General features: G+C 47.9%; 1 protein-coding gene across 1 annotated transcript in view; it reads left to right on the top strand.

Moving 5' to 3' along the window:
- The window catches only part of LOC134984909 (oocyte zinc finger protein XlCOF7.1-like), a 110,234-nt gene that overhangs the window by 26,165 nt on the left and 64,956 nt on the right, over nucleotides 1–19,113 (top strand). The window contains exon 2 of the mRNA XM_063950379.1: nucleotides 6,650–6,775. Within this exon, the coding sequence (XP_063806449.1) occupies nucleotides 6,716–6,775 (60 nt within the window). The 5' untranslated portion in view covers nucleotides 6,650–6,715. The remainder of the gene's footprint in view (nucleotides 1–6,649; nucleotides 6,776–19,113) is intronic.

The following is a 19,113-nucleotide window of genomic DNA, read 5'->3' on the forward strand; positions in this document are numbered from 1 at the left end:
ATACCTCATATATCCCCTACATATATACCTACCTACATACCTCATATATCCCCTACATATATACCTACCTACATACCTCATATATCCCCTACATATATACCTACCTACATACCTCATATATCCCCTACATATATACCTTCCTGTATATACCTCATATATCCCCTACATATATACCTACCTACATACCTCATATATCCCCTACATATATACCTACCTACATACCTCATATATCCCCTACATATATACCTACCTACATACCTCATATATCCCCTACATATATACCTTCCTGTATATACTTCATATATCCCCTACATATATACCTTCCTGTATATACCTCATATATCCCCTACATATATACCTTCCTGTATACCTCATATATCCCCTACATATATACCTTCCTGTATATACCTCATATATCCCCCACATATATACCTACCTACATACCTCATATATCCCCTACATATATACCTTCCTGTATATACTTCATATATCCCCTACATATATACCTTCCTGTATATACCTCATATATCCCCTACATATATACCTACCTACATACCTCATATATCCCCTACATATATACCTTCCTGTATATACTTCATATATCCCCTACATATATACCTTCCTGTATATACCTCCTATATCCCCTACATATATACCTTCCTGTATACCTCATATATCCCCTACATATATACCTTCCTGTATATAGTAACATAGTATTTGAGGTTGAATAGAGGCAAATTGCCCATCGTGTTCAACCTGTATTAAGTTGTGATTATTCTACATACTCGCTAAATAATGTTTTATGACTAGTTAGCTACTATAACTCATGTTACCCCCGGATTAACCACGTTGATATTTTAGGTATTATAACCTTGGATAGCTTTTTCAATCAGAAATGTATCCAATCCCCTTTTCTCTGACGTCCTAGTGGATACTGGGAACTCCGTAAGGACCATGGGGAATAGACGGCTCCGCAGGAGACTGGGCACATCTAAAGAAAGAATTAGGACTATCTGGTGTGCACTGGCTCCTCCCCCTATGACCCTCCTCCAAGCCTCAGTTAGATTTCTGTGCCCGGCTGAGCTGGATGCACACTAGGGGCTCTCCTGAGCTCCTAGAAGAAAGTATAGTTTAGGTTTTTTATTTTCAGTGAGATCTGCTGGCAACAGGCTCACTGCACCGAGGGACTAAGGGGAGAAGAAGCGAACCTACCTAAGTGGTGGTAGCTTGGGCTTCTTAGGCTACTGGACACCATTAGCTCCAGAGGGATCGAACACAGGACCCGACCTCGTCGTCCGTTCCCGGAGCCGCACCGCCGTCCCCCTTACAGAGCCAGAAGCAAGAAGGTCCGGAAAATCGGCGGCTGAAGACTTCTGTCTTCCTCCAAGGTAGCGCACAGCACTGCAGCTGTGCGCCATTGCTCCTCATGCACACCTCACACTCCGGTCACTGATGGGTGCAGGGCGCTGGGGGGGGGGGGGGCCCTGAGCAGCAATAAATAACACCTTGGCTGGCAAAACTGACACCATATATATAGCCCCAGAGGCTATATAGGTGTATATTAACCCCTGCCAGAAATCTTAAAATTGCGGGAGAAAGCCCGCCGAAAAAGGGGCGGAGCCATCTCCTTCAGCACACTGGCGCCATTTTCCCTCACAGCTCCGCTGGAAGGAAGCTCCCTGGCTCTCCCCTGCAGTCCTGCACTACAGAAAGGGTAAAAAAGAGAGGGGGGGCACAAATTTAGGTGCAGTATAATATATATGCAGCTATAAGGGGAAAACACACTTTATAGGAGATATCCCTGTGTTATATAGCGCTCTGGTGTGTGCTGGCATACTCTCCCTCTGTCTCCCCAAAGGGCTTTGTGGGGTCCTGTCCTCTGTCAGAGCATTCCCTGTGTGTGTGCTGTGTGTCGGTACCGCTGTGTCGACATGTATGATGAGGAAAATGATGTGGAGGCGGAGCAAATGCCTGTAAATGTGTTGTCACCCCCTGAGGGGTCGACACCTGTGTGGATGGACTTATGGAAGAAATTACGTGACAGTGTCAGCTCCTTACATAAAAGGTTTGACGACATAGGACAGCCGGCTACTCAGCTTGTGACTGTTCCAGCGTCTCAAATGTCATCAGGGGCTTTAAAACGCCCGCTACCTCAGATGGCAGACAGATGTCGACACGGATACCGACTCCAGTGTCGACGACGATGAGACTGGTGTACCCTCCAATAGGTCCACCCGTTACATGATTGAGGCAATGAAAAATGTATTACACATTACTGATATTACCCCAGGTACCACAAAAAAGGGTATTATGTTCGGTGAGAAAAAACTCCCAGTAGTTTTTCCTGCATCTGAGGAATTAAATGAGGTGTGTGCGGAAGCCTGGACTTCCCCAGATAAGAAATTGGTAATTTCTAAACGGTTATTGGCAGCGTACCCTTTCCCGCTAGAGGATAGATCATGTTGAGAAACATCCCCTAGGGTAGATAAAGCGCTTACACGTTTATCAAAACAGGTGGCACTACCGTCTCCGGATACGGCCGCCCTAAAGGATCCTGCCGATAGAAAGCAGGAAGCTACCCTAAAAGCTATATATACACACACGGGCATTATATTGCGACCAGCGATTGCATCAGCATGGATGTGCAGTGCTGCTGCTGCGTGGTCAGATTCCCTGTTGGATAATATTGATACCCTAGATAGGGACAATATTTTGCTGACAGTAGAGCATATAAAGGACGCTGTCTTATACATGCGTGATGCACAGAGGGATATTTGCCGGCTGGCATCAAAAATAAGCGCTATGTCCATTGCCGCCAGAAGGGGGTTATGGACTCGGCAGTGGTCAGGTGATGCCGATTCAAAAAGGCACATGGAAGTTTTGCCTTATAAGGGGGTGGAACTGTTTGGGGATGGTCTTTCAGACCTCGTTTCCACAGCTACGGCTGGGAAATCGACATTTTTGCCACAAGCTACCCCACAGCAAAAGAAAGCACCGTATTATCATGTACAGTCCTTTCGGCCCCAAAAACACAAGAGGGCTCGAGGCGCGTCCTTTCTGCCGAGAGGCAAAGGTAGAGGGAAAAAGCTGCAGCATACAGCCAGTTCCCAAGAGCAAAAGTCCTCCCCCGCGTCCGGTAAATCCACAGCATGACGCTGGGGCTTCACAGGCGGACCCGGGTACGGTGGGGGCCCGTCTCAGAAATTTCAGCACACAGTGGGCTCTCTCACAGGTGGATCCCTGGATCCTTCAAGTAGTATCTCAGGGGTACAGGCTGGAATTCGAGACGTCCCCCCCGCCATTTTCTAAAATCTGCTTTACCAGCAACTCCCTCTGCCAGGTAGGCAGTGTTGGTGGCTATCCAAAAACTGTATTCACAGCAAGTGATTGTCAAGGTACCCCTCCTTCTGCAAGGAAAGGGTTACTATTCCACAATGTTTGTGGTACCGAAACCGGACGGTTCGGTGAGACCCATCTTAAATTTAAAAGCCTTGAACACTTATATCAAAAGGTTCAAGTTCAAGATGGAATCGCTCAGGGCGGTTATTGCGAGCCTGGAAGAGGGGGATTACATGGTCTCCCTGGACATCAAGGATGCGTACCTACATGTCCCCATTTACCCCCCTCACCAGGAGTACCTCAGATTTGTGGTACAGGACTGTCACTATCAGTTCCAGACGCTGCCATTTGGGTTATCCACGGCACCGAGGGTCTTTACCAAGGTAATGGCCGAAATGATGATACTCCTTCGCAAGAAGGGAGTTTTAATTATCCCGTACTTGGACGATCTCCTGATAAAGGCGAGGTCCAAAGAACAGTTGGTAGTGGGGGTAGCACTTTCTCGGGAAGTGCTACAACAGCACGGCTGGATTCTCAATATTCCAAAGTCACAGCTGGTCCCGACGACACGTCTTCTGTTCCTGGGAATGATTCTGGACACAGACCAGAAAAAAGTGTTTCTTCCAGTGGAAAAAGCCGAGGAGTTGTCATCTCTAGTCAGAGACCTCCTAAAACCAGGACAGGTGTCGGTACATCAATGCACACGAGTCCTGGGGAAAATGGTGGCTTCGTACGAAGCAATTCCATTCGGAAGGTTCCACGCAAGGACTTTCCAGTGGGACCTGTTGGACAAATGGTCCGGGTCCCATCTCCAGATGCAACAGCGGATAACCCTGTCGGCAAGGACCAGGGTGTCGCTGCTGTGGTGGCTGCAGAGGGCTCATCTACTAGAGGGCCGCAGATTCGGAATACAGGACTGGGTCCTGGTGACCACGGATGCCAGCCTTCGGGGCTGGGGGGCAGTCACACAGGGAAGAAATTTCCAAGGACTGTGGTCAGATCAGGAGATTTCGCTTCACATAAATATTCTGGAGCTAAGAGCCATCTACAATGCCCTAAGCCAAGCAAGGCCCCTGCTTCAGAACCAGCCGGTACTGATCCAATCAGACAACATCACGGCGGTCGCCCATGTAAACAGACAGGGCGGCACAAGAAGCAGGAGGGCAATGGCAGAAGCCATAAGGATTCTCCGATGGGCGGAAAATCATGTGTTAGCACTGACAGCAGTGTTCATTCCGGGAGTGGACAACTGGGAAGCAGACTTTCTCAGCAGACACGACCTCCACCCGGGAGAGTGGGGACTTCATCCAGAAGTCTTCCAAATGATTGTACACCGTTGGGAAAGGCCACAGGTGGACATGATGGCGTCCCGCCTCAACAAAAAGCTAAAAAGATATTGCGCCAGGTCAAGGGACCCTCAGGCGATAGCTGTGGACGCTCTGGTAACACCGTGGGGGTACCAGTCGGTGTATGTGTTCCCTTCTCTGCCTCTCATACCCAGGGTAATGAGAATAATAAGAAGGAGAGGAGTAAGAACTATACTCATTGTTCCGGATTGGCCAAGAAGAGCTTGGTACCCAGAACTCCAAGAAATGATCTCAGAGGACCCATGGCCTCTGCCGCTCAGACAGGACCTGCGGCAGCAGGGGGCCTGTCTGTTCCAAGACGTACCGCGGCTGCGTTTGACGGCGTGGCCTTCGAACGCCGGATCCTGAAGGAAAAGGGCGGAGGAAGTTATCCCTACGCTAATTAAAGCTAGGAAAGAAGTGAACGCAAACCATTATCACCGCATATGGCGGAAATATGTTGCGTGCTGGGAGGCCAGGAAGGCCCCAACGGAGAAATTTCAGCTAGGTCGATTTCTGCACTTCCTACAGTCAGGGGTGACTATGGGCCTAAAATTGGGTACCATTAAGGTCCAGATTTCGGCTCTATCAATTTTCTTCCAAAATAAAACTGACTTCACTGCCTGAAGTTCAGACTTTTGTTAAGGGAGTGCTGCATAGTCAGCCCCCGTTTGTGCCTCCAGTGGCACCGTGGGATCTCAACGTGGTGTTGGATTTCCTGAAGTCGCATTGGGTTGAGCCACTTAAATCCGTGGAGCTAAAATACCTCACGTGGAAAGTGGTCATGCTGTTGGCCTTGGCGTCGGCCAGGCGTGTGTCAGAATTGGCGGCTTTATCATGCAAAAGCCCTTATCTAATTTTTTTATATGGATAGGGCGGAATTGTGGACTCGTTCCCAATTCCTTCCTAAGGTGGTATCAGTTTTTCATGTGAACCAACCTATTGTGGTGCCTGCGGCTACTTGGGACTTGGAGGATTCCAAGTTACTGGACGTAGTCAGGGCCCAGAAAAATATATGTTTCCAGGACGGCTGGAGTCAGGAAAACTGACTCGCTATTTATCCTGTATGCACCCAACAAGCTGGGTGCTCCTGCTTCTAAGCAGACTATTGCTCGCTGGATCTGTAGCACGATTCAACTTGCACATTCTGCGGCTGGACTGCCGCACCCTAAATCTATAAAAGCCCATTCCACGAGGAAAGTGGGCTCTTCTTGGGCGGCTGCCCGAGAGGTCTCGGCTTTACAAATTTGCCGAGCTGTTACTTGGTCGGGTTCAAACACTTTTGCAAGAGTCTACAAGTTTGATACCCTGGCTGAGGAGGACCTAGAGTTTGCTCATTCGGTGCTGCAGAGTCATCCGCACTCTCCCACCCGTTTGGGAGCTTTGGTATAATCCCCATGGTCCTTATGGAGTCCCAGCATCCACTTAGGACGTCAGAGAAAATAAGATTTTACTCACCGGTAAATCTATTTCTCGTAGTCCGTTGTGAATGCTGGGCGCCCATCCCAAGTGCGGATTGTCTGCAATACTTGTATATAGTTATTGCCTAACTAAAGGGTTATTGTTGAGCCATCTATTGAGAGGCTCGGTTATATTTCATACTGTTAACTGGGTATAGTATCACGAGTTATACGGTGTGATTGGTGTGGCTGGTATGAGTCTTACCCGGGATTCAAAATCCTTCCTTATTGTGTCAGCTCTTCCGGGCACAGTATCCTAACTGAGGTCTGGAGGAGGGTCATAGTGGGAGGAGCCAGTGCACACCAGGTAGTCCTAAAGCTTTCTTTAGTTGTGCCCAGTCTCCTGCGGAGCCGCTATTCCCATGGTCCTTACGGAGTCCCAGCATCCACTACGGACTACGAGAAATAGATTTACCGGTGAGTAAAATCTTATTATTATTATTATTATTATTATTATTATAGTAAACATTTTACATTATGCAATTCCGTTAATTCTTTTTACAGGATTTGCAAAAACAGTGACCTAAACAAGATCAAGAATCCATTTACCAACTGACTATATGCGTGAGGATGGACCATGAAAAGATTTTAAATCTCACATTGGAGATAATTACCCTACTGACTGGAGAGGTGAGGGGATCTGGAAATGTATACAGTGACATCACTTATATCTATAGTAATAATACAGGGACATGACTGGGGAGGTGAGGGGATCTGGGAGTGTCACAGTGACATCACTTATATCCATAGTAATAATACAGGGACATGACTGGGGAGGTGAGGGGATCTGGGAATGTCACAGTGAAATCACATATCTATAGTAATAATACAGGGACATGACTGGGGAGGTGAGGGGATCTGGGAGTGTCACAGTGACGTCACATATCTATAGTAATAATACAGGGACATGACTGGGGAGGTGAGGGATCTGGAAATGTCACAGGGACATGACTGGGGAGGTGAGGGGATCTGGGAATGTCACAGTGACGTCACTTATATCTATAGTAATAATACAGGGACATGACTGCGGAGGTGAGGGGATCTGGGAATGTCATAGTGACATCACTTATATCTATAGTAATAATACAGGGACATGACTGGGGAGGTGAGGGGATCTGGGAGCATCACTGTGACATCACTTATATCTATAGTAATAATACAGGGACATGACTGGTGAGGTGAGGGGATCTGGGAGTGTCACAGTGAAATCACTTATATCTTTAGTAATAACACTGAGACATGACTGGGGAGGTGAGGGGATCTGGGAACGTCACAGTGACATCACTTATATCTATAGTAATAATACAGGGACATGACTGGGGAGGTGAGGGGATCTGGCAGTGTCACAGTGACGTCACATATCTTTAGTAATAATACAGGGACATGACTGGGGAGGTGAGGGGATCTGGGAGTGTCACAGTGAAATCACTTATATCTATAGTAATAATACAGGGACATGACTGGGGAGGTGAGGGGATCTGGGAGCATCACAGTGACGTCACATATCTATAGTAATAATACAGGGACATGACTGGGGAGGTGAGGGGATCTGGAAATGTCACAGGGACATGACTGGGGAGGTGAGGAGATCTGGGAATGTCACAGTGTCATCACTTATATCTATAGTAATAATACAGGGACATTACTGGGGAGGTAAGGGGATCTGGGAGTGTCACAGTGACGTCACATATCTTTAGTAATAACACAGAGACATGACTGGGGAGGTGAGGGGATCTGGGAACGTCACAGTGACATCACTTATATCTATAGTAATAATACAGGGACATGACTGGGGAGGTGAGGGGATCTGGGAGTGTCACAGTGACATCACTTATATCTATAGTAATAATACAGAGACATGACTGGGGAGGTGAGGGGATCTGGGAGTGTCACAGTGACGTCACATCTTTAGTAATAACACATAGACATGACTGGGGAGGTGAGGGGATCTGGGAACGTTACAGTGACATCACTTATCTCTATAGTAATAATACAGGGACATGACTGGGGAGGTGAGGGGATCTTGAAACGTCACAATGACATCACTTATATCTATAGAAATAATACAGGGACATGACTGGTGTGGTGAGGGGATCTGGGAACGTCACAGTGACATCACTTATATCTATAGTTATAATACAGGAACATGACTGCGGAGGTGAGGGGATCTGGGAGTGTCACAGTGACGTCACATATCTTTAGTAATAACACAGAGACATGACTGGGGAGGTGAGGGGATCTGGGAACGTGACAGTGACATCACTTATATCTATAGTAATAATACAGGGACATCACTGGGGAGGTGAGGGGATCTGGTAGCGTCACAGTGTCATCACTTATATCTATAGTAATAATACAGGGACATGACTGGGGAGGTGAGGGGATCTGGGAACGTCACAGTGACATCACTTATATCTATAGTAATAATACAGGAACATGACTGGGGAGGTGAGGGGATCTGGGAGTGTCACAGTGACATCACATATCTTTAGTAATAACACAGAGACATGACTGGGGAGGTGAGGGGATCTAGGAACGTCACAGTGACATCACATATCTATAGTAATAACACAGAGACATGACTGGGGAGGTGAGGGGATCTAGGAACGTCACAGTGACATCACATATCTATAGTAATAATACAGGAACATGACTGGGGAGGTGAGGGGATCTAGGAACGTCACAGTGACATCACTTATATCTATAGTAATAATACAGGGACATCACTGGGGAGGTGAGGGGATCTGGTAGCGTCACAGTGACATCACTTATACCTATAGTAATAATAAAGGGACATGACTGGGGAGGTGAGGGGATCTGGAAACGTCACAGTGACATCGCTTATATCTGTAGTAATAATACAGGGACATGACTGGGGAGGTGAGGGGATCTGGGAGTGTCACAGTGACATCACATATCTACAGTAATAATACAGGGACATGACTGGGGAGGTGAGGGGATCTGGAAACGTCACAGTGACATCGCTTATATCTGTAGTAATAATACAGGGACATGACTGGGGAGGTGAGGGGATCTGGGAGTGTCACAGTGACATCACATATCTACAGTAATAATACAGGGACATGACTGGGGAGGTGAGGGGATCTGGGAACGTCTCAGTGACATCACTTATATCTATAGTAATAATAGAGACATGACTGGGGAGGTGAGGGGATCTGGGAACGTCACAGTGACATCACTTATATCTATAGTAATAATACAGGGACATGACTGGGGAGGTGAGGGGGATCTGGGAGTGTCACAGTGACATCACTTATATCTATAGTAATAATACAGGGACATGACTGGGGAGGTGAGGGGATCTGGGAGTGTCACAGTGACATCACTTATATCTATAGTTATAATACAGAAACATGACTGCGGAGGTGAGGGGATCTGGGAGTGTCACAGGGACATGACTGGGGAGGTGAGGGGATCTGGGAGTGTCACAGTGACATCACTAATATCTATAGTAATAATACAGGGACATGACTGGGGAGGTGAGGGGATCTGGGAACGTCACAGTGACATCACTTATATCTATAGTAATAATAGAGACATGACTGGGGAGGTGAGGGGATCTGGGAACGTCACAGTGACATCACTTATATCTATAGTAATAATACAAGGACATGACTGGGGAGATGAGGGGATCTGGGAGTGTCACAGTGACATCACTAATATCTATAGTAATAATACAGGGACATGACTGGGGAGGTGAGGGGATCTGGGAACGTCACAGTGACATCACTTATATCTATAGTAATAATAGAGACATGACTGGGGAGGTGAGGGGATCTGGGAACGTCACAGTGACATCACTTATATCTATAGTAATAATACAGGGACATGACTGGGGAGGTGAGGGGGATCTGGGAGTGTCACAGTGACATCACTTATATCTATAGTAATAATACAGGGACATGACTGGGGAGGTGAGGGGATCTGGGAGTGTCACAGTGACATCACTTATATCTATAGTTATAATACAGAAACATGACTGCGGAGGTGAGGGGATCTGGGAGTGTCACAGGGACATGACTGGGGAGGTGAGGGGATCTGGGAACGTCACAGTGACATCACTTATACCTATAGTAATAATAAAGGGACATGACTGGGGAGGTGAGGGGATCTGGAAACGTCACAGTGACATCGCTTATATCTGTAGTAATAATACAGGGACATGACTGGGGAGGTGAGGGGATCTGGGAATGTCACAGTGAAATCACTTATATCTGTAGTAATAATACAAGGACATGACTGGGGAGGTGAGGGGATCTGGGAGTGTCACAGTGACATCACATATCTTTAGTAATAACACAGAGACATGACTGGGGAAGTGAGGGGATCTGGGAACGTCACAGTGACATCACTTATATCTATTGTAATAATACAGGGACACCACTGGGGAGGTGAGGGGATCTGGTAGCGTCACAGTGTCATCACTTATATCTATAGTAATAATACAGGGACATGACTGGGGAGGTGAGGGGATCTGGGAGTGTCACAGTGACATCACTTATATCTATAGTAATAATACAGGGATATGACTGGGGAGGTGAGGGGATCTGGAAACATCACAGTGACATCGCTTATATCTGTAGTAATAATACAGGGACATGACTGGGGAGGTGAGGGGATCTGGGAACGTCACAGGGACATCACTTATTTCTCTGACGTCCTAGTGGATGCTGGGAACTCCGTAAGGACCATGGGGAATAGACGGGCTCCGCAGGAGACTGGGCACTCTAAAAAAAAGATTAGGTACTATCTGGTGTGCACTGGCTCCTCCCTCTATGCCCCTCCTCCAGACCTCAGTTAGAATCTGTGCCCGGCCAGAGCTGGGTGCTCCTAGTGGGCTCTCCTGAGCTTACTAGCAAAGAAAGTATTTTTAGGTTTTTTATTTTCAGTGAGTTTCTGCTGGCAACAGACTCACTGCTACGTGGGACTGAGGAGAGAGAAGCAAACCTACCTGCTTGCAGCTAGCTTGTGCTTCTTAGGCTACTGGACACCATTAGCTCCAGAGGGTTCGAACACAGGCACCTGTCCTCGATCGTCTGTTCCCGGAGCCGCGCCGCCGTCCCCCTCGCAGAGCCAGAAGAACAGAAGCTGGAAGACGTCAAAATCGGCGGCTGAAGACTCCTGTCTTCATTAAGGTAGCGCACAGCACCGTAGCTGTGCGCCATTGCTCCCAGCACACTTACACACTCCGGTCACTGTAGGGTGCAGGGCGCTGGGGGGGGGGGCGCCCTGGGCTGCAATTGAGATACCTTTGGCACAAAATCATACATATATACAGTCTAGCACTGTATATATGTAAAAACCCCGCCATTATTATACACTGAAAGCGGGACAGAAGCCCGCCACTGAGGGGGCGGGGCCTTCTTCCTCAGCACACCAGCGCCATTTTCCTTTCACAGCTCCGCTGGAAGCACGCTACCCAGGCTCTCCCCTGCAGTATCCATGTACAAGACGGGTTAAAAAGAGAGGGGGGGCACATAAATTTAGGCGCAAATCGACACAGACAAGCAGCTATTGGGAAAATCACTTATTAGCAGTGTAAATCCCTATGTTATATAGCACTGTGGTGTGTGCTGGCATACTCTCTCTCTGTCTCCCCAGAGGACTTTGTGGGGTCCTGTCCTCAGTCTGAGCATTCCCTGTGTGTGTGTGTGCGGTGTGTCGGTACGGCTGTGTCGACATGTTTGATGAGGAAGGTTACGTGGAGGCGGAGCAAGGGCAGTTAAGTGTGGTATCGCCCCCGTCGGGGCCGACACCAGATTGGGTGGATATGTGGAAGGTCTTAAATGACAATGTAAACTCCTTACATAAAAGGTTTGATGACGCTGCAGCCTTGGGACAGCCGGGGTCTGCCCGCCCCTGCCCAGGCGACTCAGAAACCGTCTGGGGCTCATAAACGCCCTCTAGCTCAGATGGTTGACACTGATGCCGACACGGAGTCCGACTCCAGTGTCGACGATGATGAGGCACATTTACAGTCTAAAATGACTAAGGCCATCCGATACATGATTATTGCAATGAAAGATGTATTACACATTTCTGAGAGTAACCCGGTTAATACCAAAAGGGTTTATATGTTTGGGGAGAAAAAGCAGCCAGTGACTTTTCCCCCATCTGATGAATTAAATGAATTGTGTGAAGAAGCGTGGAGTTCCCCTGATAAGAAATTAGTGATTTCTAAGAGGTTACTGATGGCGTACCCTTTCCCGCCAACGGACAGGTTACGTTGGGAAACATCCCCTAGGGTGGACAAGGCACTGACACGCTTATCTAAAAAGGTGGCCCTGCCGTCTCAGGATACGGCCGCCCTAAAGGATCCTGCGGATAGAAAGCAGGAAGCTATCCTGAAGTCGGTGTATACACACTCTGGTACTCTACTGAGACCTGCTATTGCTTCAGCCTAGATGTGTAGTGCTGTAGCAGCGTGGACAGATACTCTGTTAGACGACATAGATTCCCTCGACAGAGATACTGTTTTGCTAACCCTGGGCCATATCAAAGACGTCGTTTTGTATATGCGAGATGCTCAGAGGGACATTTGCCTGCTGGGATCTAGAATTAATGCTATGTCCATTTCTGCCAGGAGGGTCTTATGGACTCGGCAATGGACAGGAGATGCTGATTCTAAAAAACACATGGAGGTTTTGCCTTATAAGGGTGAGGAATTGTTTGGGGACGGCCTCTCAGGCCTCGTGTCCACAGCGACAGCTGGAAAGTCCACTTTCTTGCCTCAGGTTTCCTCACAGCCTAAGAAAGCACCGTATTATCAAATGCAGTCCTTTCGTTTCCAAAAAGGCAAGAGGGTCAGGGGTGCATCCTTTCTTGCCAGAGGCAGGGGTAGAGGAAAGAAGCTGCACCATACAGCCAGTTCCCAGGAACAAAAGTCCTCCCCTGCTTCCACTAAGTCCACCGCAGGACGTTGGGGCTCCACAGGCGGAGCCAGGTGCGGTGGGGGCGCGTCTCCGAAACTTCAGCAGCCAGTGGGTTCGCTCACGGGTGGATCTCTGGGCTGTACAAATTGTATCTCAGGGATACAAACTGGAATTCGAAGCGACTCCCCCCCCGCCGTTACCTCAAATCAGCCTTGCCAGCTTCCCCCCATGGAAAGGGAGGTAGTGCTGGCGGCAATTCACAAGCTGTACCTCCAGCAGGTGATAATCAAGGTCCCCCTCCTTCAACAGGGAAGGGGTTACTATTCCACAATATTTGTGGTACCGAAACCGGACGGTTCGGTGAGACCCATTCTGAATTTAAAGTCCTTGAACACTTATATAAAGAAATTCAAGTTCAAAATGGAATCGCTCAGAGCGGTGATTGCAAGCCTGGAAGAGGGGGATTTTATGGTGTCGCTGGACATCAAAGATGCTTACCTACATGTCCCCATTTACCCACCTCACCAGGAGTACCTCAGATTTGTGGTACAGGACTGTCATTACCAATTTCAGACGTTGCCGTTTGGCCTGTCCACGGCACCGAGAATATTTACCAAGGTAATGGCCGAAATGATGATACTCCTTCGGCAGAAGGGAGTTATAATTATCCCGTACTTGGACGATCTCCTCATAAAGGCGAGGTCCAGGGAGCAGTTGTTGATCAGCGTAACACTCTCTCAGGAAGTGTTACTACAGCACGGCTGGATTCTAAATGTTCCAAAGTCGCAGCTGATTCCTACGACGCGTCTGCTTTTCCTGGGCATGATTCTGGACACAGAACAGAAGAAGGTGTTTCTCCCGGTGGAGAAGGCCCAGGAATTAGCATCTCTGGTCAGGGACCTCCTGAAACCAAAACAGGTATCGGTGCATCACTGCACGCGAGTCCTGGGAAAGATGGTGGCTTCATACGAAGCCATTCCCTTCGGCAGGTTCCATGCGAGGATCTTTCAGTGGGATCTGTTGGACAAGTGGTCCGGATCGCATCTTCAGATGCATCGGCTGATCACCCTGTCCCCAAGGGCCAGGGTGTCTCTTCTGTGGTGGCTGCAGAGTGCTCACCTTCTCGAGGGCCGCAGGTTCGGCATACAGGACTGGGTCCTGGTGACCATGGATGCAAGCCTCCGAGGGTGGGGGGCAGTCACTCAGGGAAGAAACTTCCAAGGGCTGTGGTCAAGTCTGGAGACTTCTCTACACATAAATATACTGGAACTAAGGGCCATTTACAACGCCCTGAGTCAAGCAGAGCCTTTGCTTCAAAACTGGCCAGTGCTGATTCAGTCAGACAACATCACGGCGGTCGCCCATGTAAACCGCCAGGGCGGCACAAGAAGCAGGATGGCAATGGCGCGAAGCCACAAAGATTTTTCGATGGGCGGAGAATCACGTGCAAGCACTATCAGCAGTGTTCATTCCGGGAGTGGACAACTGGGAAGCAGACTTCCTCAGCAGACACGACCTCCACCCGGGAGAGTGGGGACTTCATCAAGAAGTTTTCCAACTAATTGCAAACCGATGGGAACTGCCACAGGTGGACATGATGGCGTCCCGCCTCAACAAAAAGCTAAAACGTTATTGCGCCAGGTCAAGGGACCCTCAGGCGATAGCTGTGGACGCCCTAGTGACACCGTGGGTGTTCCAGTCGGTATATGTGTTTCCTCCTCTTCCTCTCATACCAAAGGTGCTGAGAATAGTAAGAAAGAGAGGAATAAGAACAATACTCATTGTTCCGGACTGGCCAAGAAGGACTTGGTACCCGGAACTGCAAGAAATGCGCACAGAGGACCCATGGCCTCTGCCTCTCAGACAGGACTTGTTGCAACAAGGGCCCTGTCTGTTCCAAGACTTACCGCGGCTGCGTTTGACGGCATGGCGGTTGAACGCCGGATCCTAGCGGAAAAAGGCATTCCAGATGAAGTTATTCCTACGCTGATAAAAGCTAGGAAAGACGTGACAGCAAAACACTATCACCGTATATGGCGGAAGTATGTTGCTTGGTGTGAGGCCAGGAAGGCCCCTACGGAGGAATTCCAGCTGGGTCGATTCCTGCACTTCCTACAGTCAGGGGTGACTATGGGCCTAAACTTGGGGTCCATAAAGGTCCAGATTTCGGCCCTATCCATTTTCTTTCAAAGAGAACTGGCTTCACTGCCTGAGGTTCAGACTTTTGTAAAGGGAGTGCTGCATACCCAGCCCCCTTTTGTGCCACCAGTGGCACCCTGGGATCTTAACGTTGTGTTGGATTTCCTGAAATCACACTGGTTTGAGCCACTTAAAACCGTGAAACTAAAATATCTCACGTGAAAAGTGGTCATGCTGTTGGCCTTGGCATCGGCTAGGCGTGTGTCGGAATTGGCGGCTTTGTCATGTAAAAGCCCATATCTGATCTTCCATATGGACAAGGCAGAATTGAGGACTCGTCCCCAATTTCTCCCAAAGGTGGTGTCATCGTTTCGTTTGATCCAACCTATTGTGGTGCCTGCGGCTACTAGGGACTTGGAGGACTCCAAGTTGCTGGACGTAGTCAGGGCTTTGAAGATATATGTTTCCAGAACGGCTGGAGTCAGGAAGACTGACTCGCTGTTTATCTTGCATGCACCCAACAAGCTGGGTGCTCCTGCTTCGAAGCAAACTATTGCTCGCTGGATCTGTAGCACGATTCAGCAGGCTCATTCTGCGGCTGGATTGCCGCATCCAAAATCGGTAAAAGCCCATTCCACGAGGAAGGTGGGCTCTTCTTGGGCGGCTGCCCGAGGGGTCTTGGCATTACAGCTTTGCCGAGCTGCTACTTGGTCGGGTTCAAACACATTTGCAAAGTTCTACAAGTTTGATACCCTGGCTGAGGAGGACCTTGTGTTTGCTCATTCAGTGCTGCTGAGTCATCCGCACTCTCCCGCCCGTTTGGGAGCTTTGGTATAATCCACATGGTCCTTACGGAGTTCCCAGCATCCACTAGGACGTCAGAGAAAATAAGAATTTACTCACCGGTAATTCTATTTCTCGTAGTCCGTAGTGGATGCTGGGCGCCCGTCCCAAGTGCTGACTCTCTGCAATACGTGTATATAGTTATTGCTTAATTAAGGGTTATTGTTATGAGCCATCCGTTTAGTGAGGCTCAGTAGTTGTTCATACTGTTAACTGGGTAAGCTTATCACAAGTTGTGCGGTGTGATTGGTGTGGCTGGTATGAGTCTTACCCTGGATTCAGAATTTCCTTTCCTTGTAATGTCAGCTCTTCCGGGCACAGTTTCCCTAACTGAGGTCTGGAGGAGGGGCATAGAGGGAGGAGCCAGTGCACACCAGATAGTACCTAATCTTTTTTTAGATTGCCCAGTCTCCTGCGGAGCCCGTCTATTCCCCATGGTCCTTACGGAGTTCCAGCATCCACTACGGACTACGAGAAATAGAATTACCGGTGAGTAAATTCTTATTATCTATAGTAATACAGGGACATGACTGTGGAGGTGAGGGGATCTGGGAACGTCACAGGGACATCACTTATATCTATAGTAATAATACAGGGACATGACTGGGGAGGTGAGCGGATCTGGGAGTGTCACAGTGACATCACTTATATCTACAGTAATAATACAGGGACATGACTGGGGAGGTGAGGGGATCTGGGAGCGTCATAGTGATGTCACTTATATCTATAGTAATAATGCAGGGACATTACTGGGGAGGTGAGGGGATCTGGGAACGTCACAGTGACATCACATATCTACAGTAATAATACAGGGACATGACTGGGGAAGTGAGGGGATCTCTGAGTGTCATAGTGACATCACTTATATCTATAGTAATAATACAGGGACATGACTGGGGAGGTGAGGGGATCTGGAAACGTCACAGTGACATCACTTATATCTATAGTAATAATACAGGGACATGACTGGGGAGGTGAGGGGATCTGGAAACGTCACAGGGACATCACTTATATCTATAGTAATCGGGGACATGACTGGGGAGGTGAGGGAATCTGTGAACGTCACAGTGACATCACATATCTACAGTAGTAATACAGGGACATGACTGGGGAAGTGAGGGGATCTGGAAACGTCACAGTGACATCACTTATATCTATAGTAATAACACAGTGACATGACTGGGGAGGTGAGGGGATCTGGGAATGTTACAGTGAAATCACTTATATCTAGTAATAATACAGGGACATGACTGCGGAGGTGAGGGGATCTGGGAGTGTCACAGTGACGTCACATATCTTTAGTAATAACACAGAGACATGACTGGGGAGGTGAAGGGATCTGGGAATGTCACAGGGACATCACTTATATCTATTGTAATAATACAGGGACATGACTGGGGAGGTGAGGGGATCTGGAAATGTCATAATGACATCACTTATATCTATTGTAATATTACAGGGACATCACTGGGGAGGTGAGGGGATCTGGGAACGTCACAGGGACATCACTTATATCTATAGTAATAATACAGGGACATGACTGGGGAGGTGAGGGGATCTGGAAATGTCATAATGACATCACTTAAATCTATAGTTATAATACAGGAACATGACTGGGGAGGTGAGGGGATCTGGGAACGTCACAGTGACATCACTTATATCTATAGTAATAATACAGGGACGTGACTGGGGAGGTGAGGGGATCTGGAAATGTCACAATGACATCACTTAAATCTATTGTAATAATGCAGGGACATGACTGGGGAGGTGAGGGGATCTGGGAATGTCACAGTGACATCACATATCTACAGTAATAATACAGGGACATGACTGGGGAAGTGAGGGGATCTGGGAACGTCACAGTGACATCACTTATATCTATAGTAATAATACAGGGACATCACTGGGGAGGTGGAGGGATCTGGTAGCGTCACAGTGATGTCACTTATATCTATAGTAATAATACAGGGACATGACTGGGGAGGTGAGGGGATCTGGGAGTGTCACAGTGACATCACTTATACCTATAGTAATAATGCAGGGACATGACTGGGGAGGTGAGGGGATCTGGGAGTGTCACAGTGACATCACTTATACCTATAGTAATAATGCAGGGACATGACTGAGGAGGTGAGGGGATCTGGGAACGTCACAGTGACATCACATATCTACAGTAATAATACAGGGACATGACTGGGGAGGTGAGGGGATCTGGAAACGTCACAGGGACATCACTTATATCTATAGTAATAATACGGGGACATGACTGGGGAGGTGAGGGGATCTGTGAACGTCACAGTGACATCACATATCTACATTAATAATACAGGGACATGACTGGGGAAGTGAGGGGATCTGGAAACGTCACAGTGACATCACTTATATCTATAGTAATAACACAGTGACATGACTGGGGAGGTGAGGGGATCTGGGAGTGTCACTGTGACGTCACATATCTTTAGTAATAACACAGAGACATGACTGGGGAGGTGAAGGGATCTGGAAATGTCACAGTGACGTCACTTATATCTATTGTAATAATACAGGGACATCACTGGGGAGGTGAGGGGATCTGGGAACATCACAGGGACATCACTTATATCTATAGTAATAATACAGGGACATGACTGGGGAGGTGAGGGGATCTGGAAATGTCATAATGACATCACTTAAATCTATAGTTATAATACAGGAACATGACTGGGGAGGTGAGGGGATCTGGGAACGTCACAGTGACATCACATATCTACAGTAATAATACAGGGACATGACTGGGGAAGTGAGGGGATCTGGGAACGTCACAGTGACATCACTTATATCTATAGTAATAATACAGGGACATGACTGGGGAGGTGAGGGGATCTGGAAATGTCACAATGACCGCTTAAATCTATAGTAATAATACAGGGACATGACTGGTGTGGTGAGGGGATCTGGGAACGTCACAATAACATCACTTATATTTATAATTATAATACAGGAACATGACTGGGGAGGTGAGCGGATCTGGGAGTGTCACAGTGACATCACTTATATCTACAGTAATAATACAGGGACATGACTGGGGAGGTGAGGGGATCTGGGAGCGTCATA

This window comes from Pseudophryne corroboree (genome assembly GCF_028390025.1).
Source record: "Pseudophryne corroboree isolate aPseCor3 chromosome 3 unlocalized genomic scaffold, aPseCor3.hap2 SUPER_3_unloc_91, whole genome shotgun sequence".
NCBI classification, from domain to species: Eukaryota; Metazoa; Chordata; class Amphibia; order Anura; family Myobatrachidae; genus Pseudophryne; species Pseudophryne corroboree.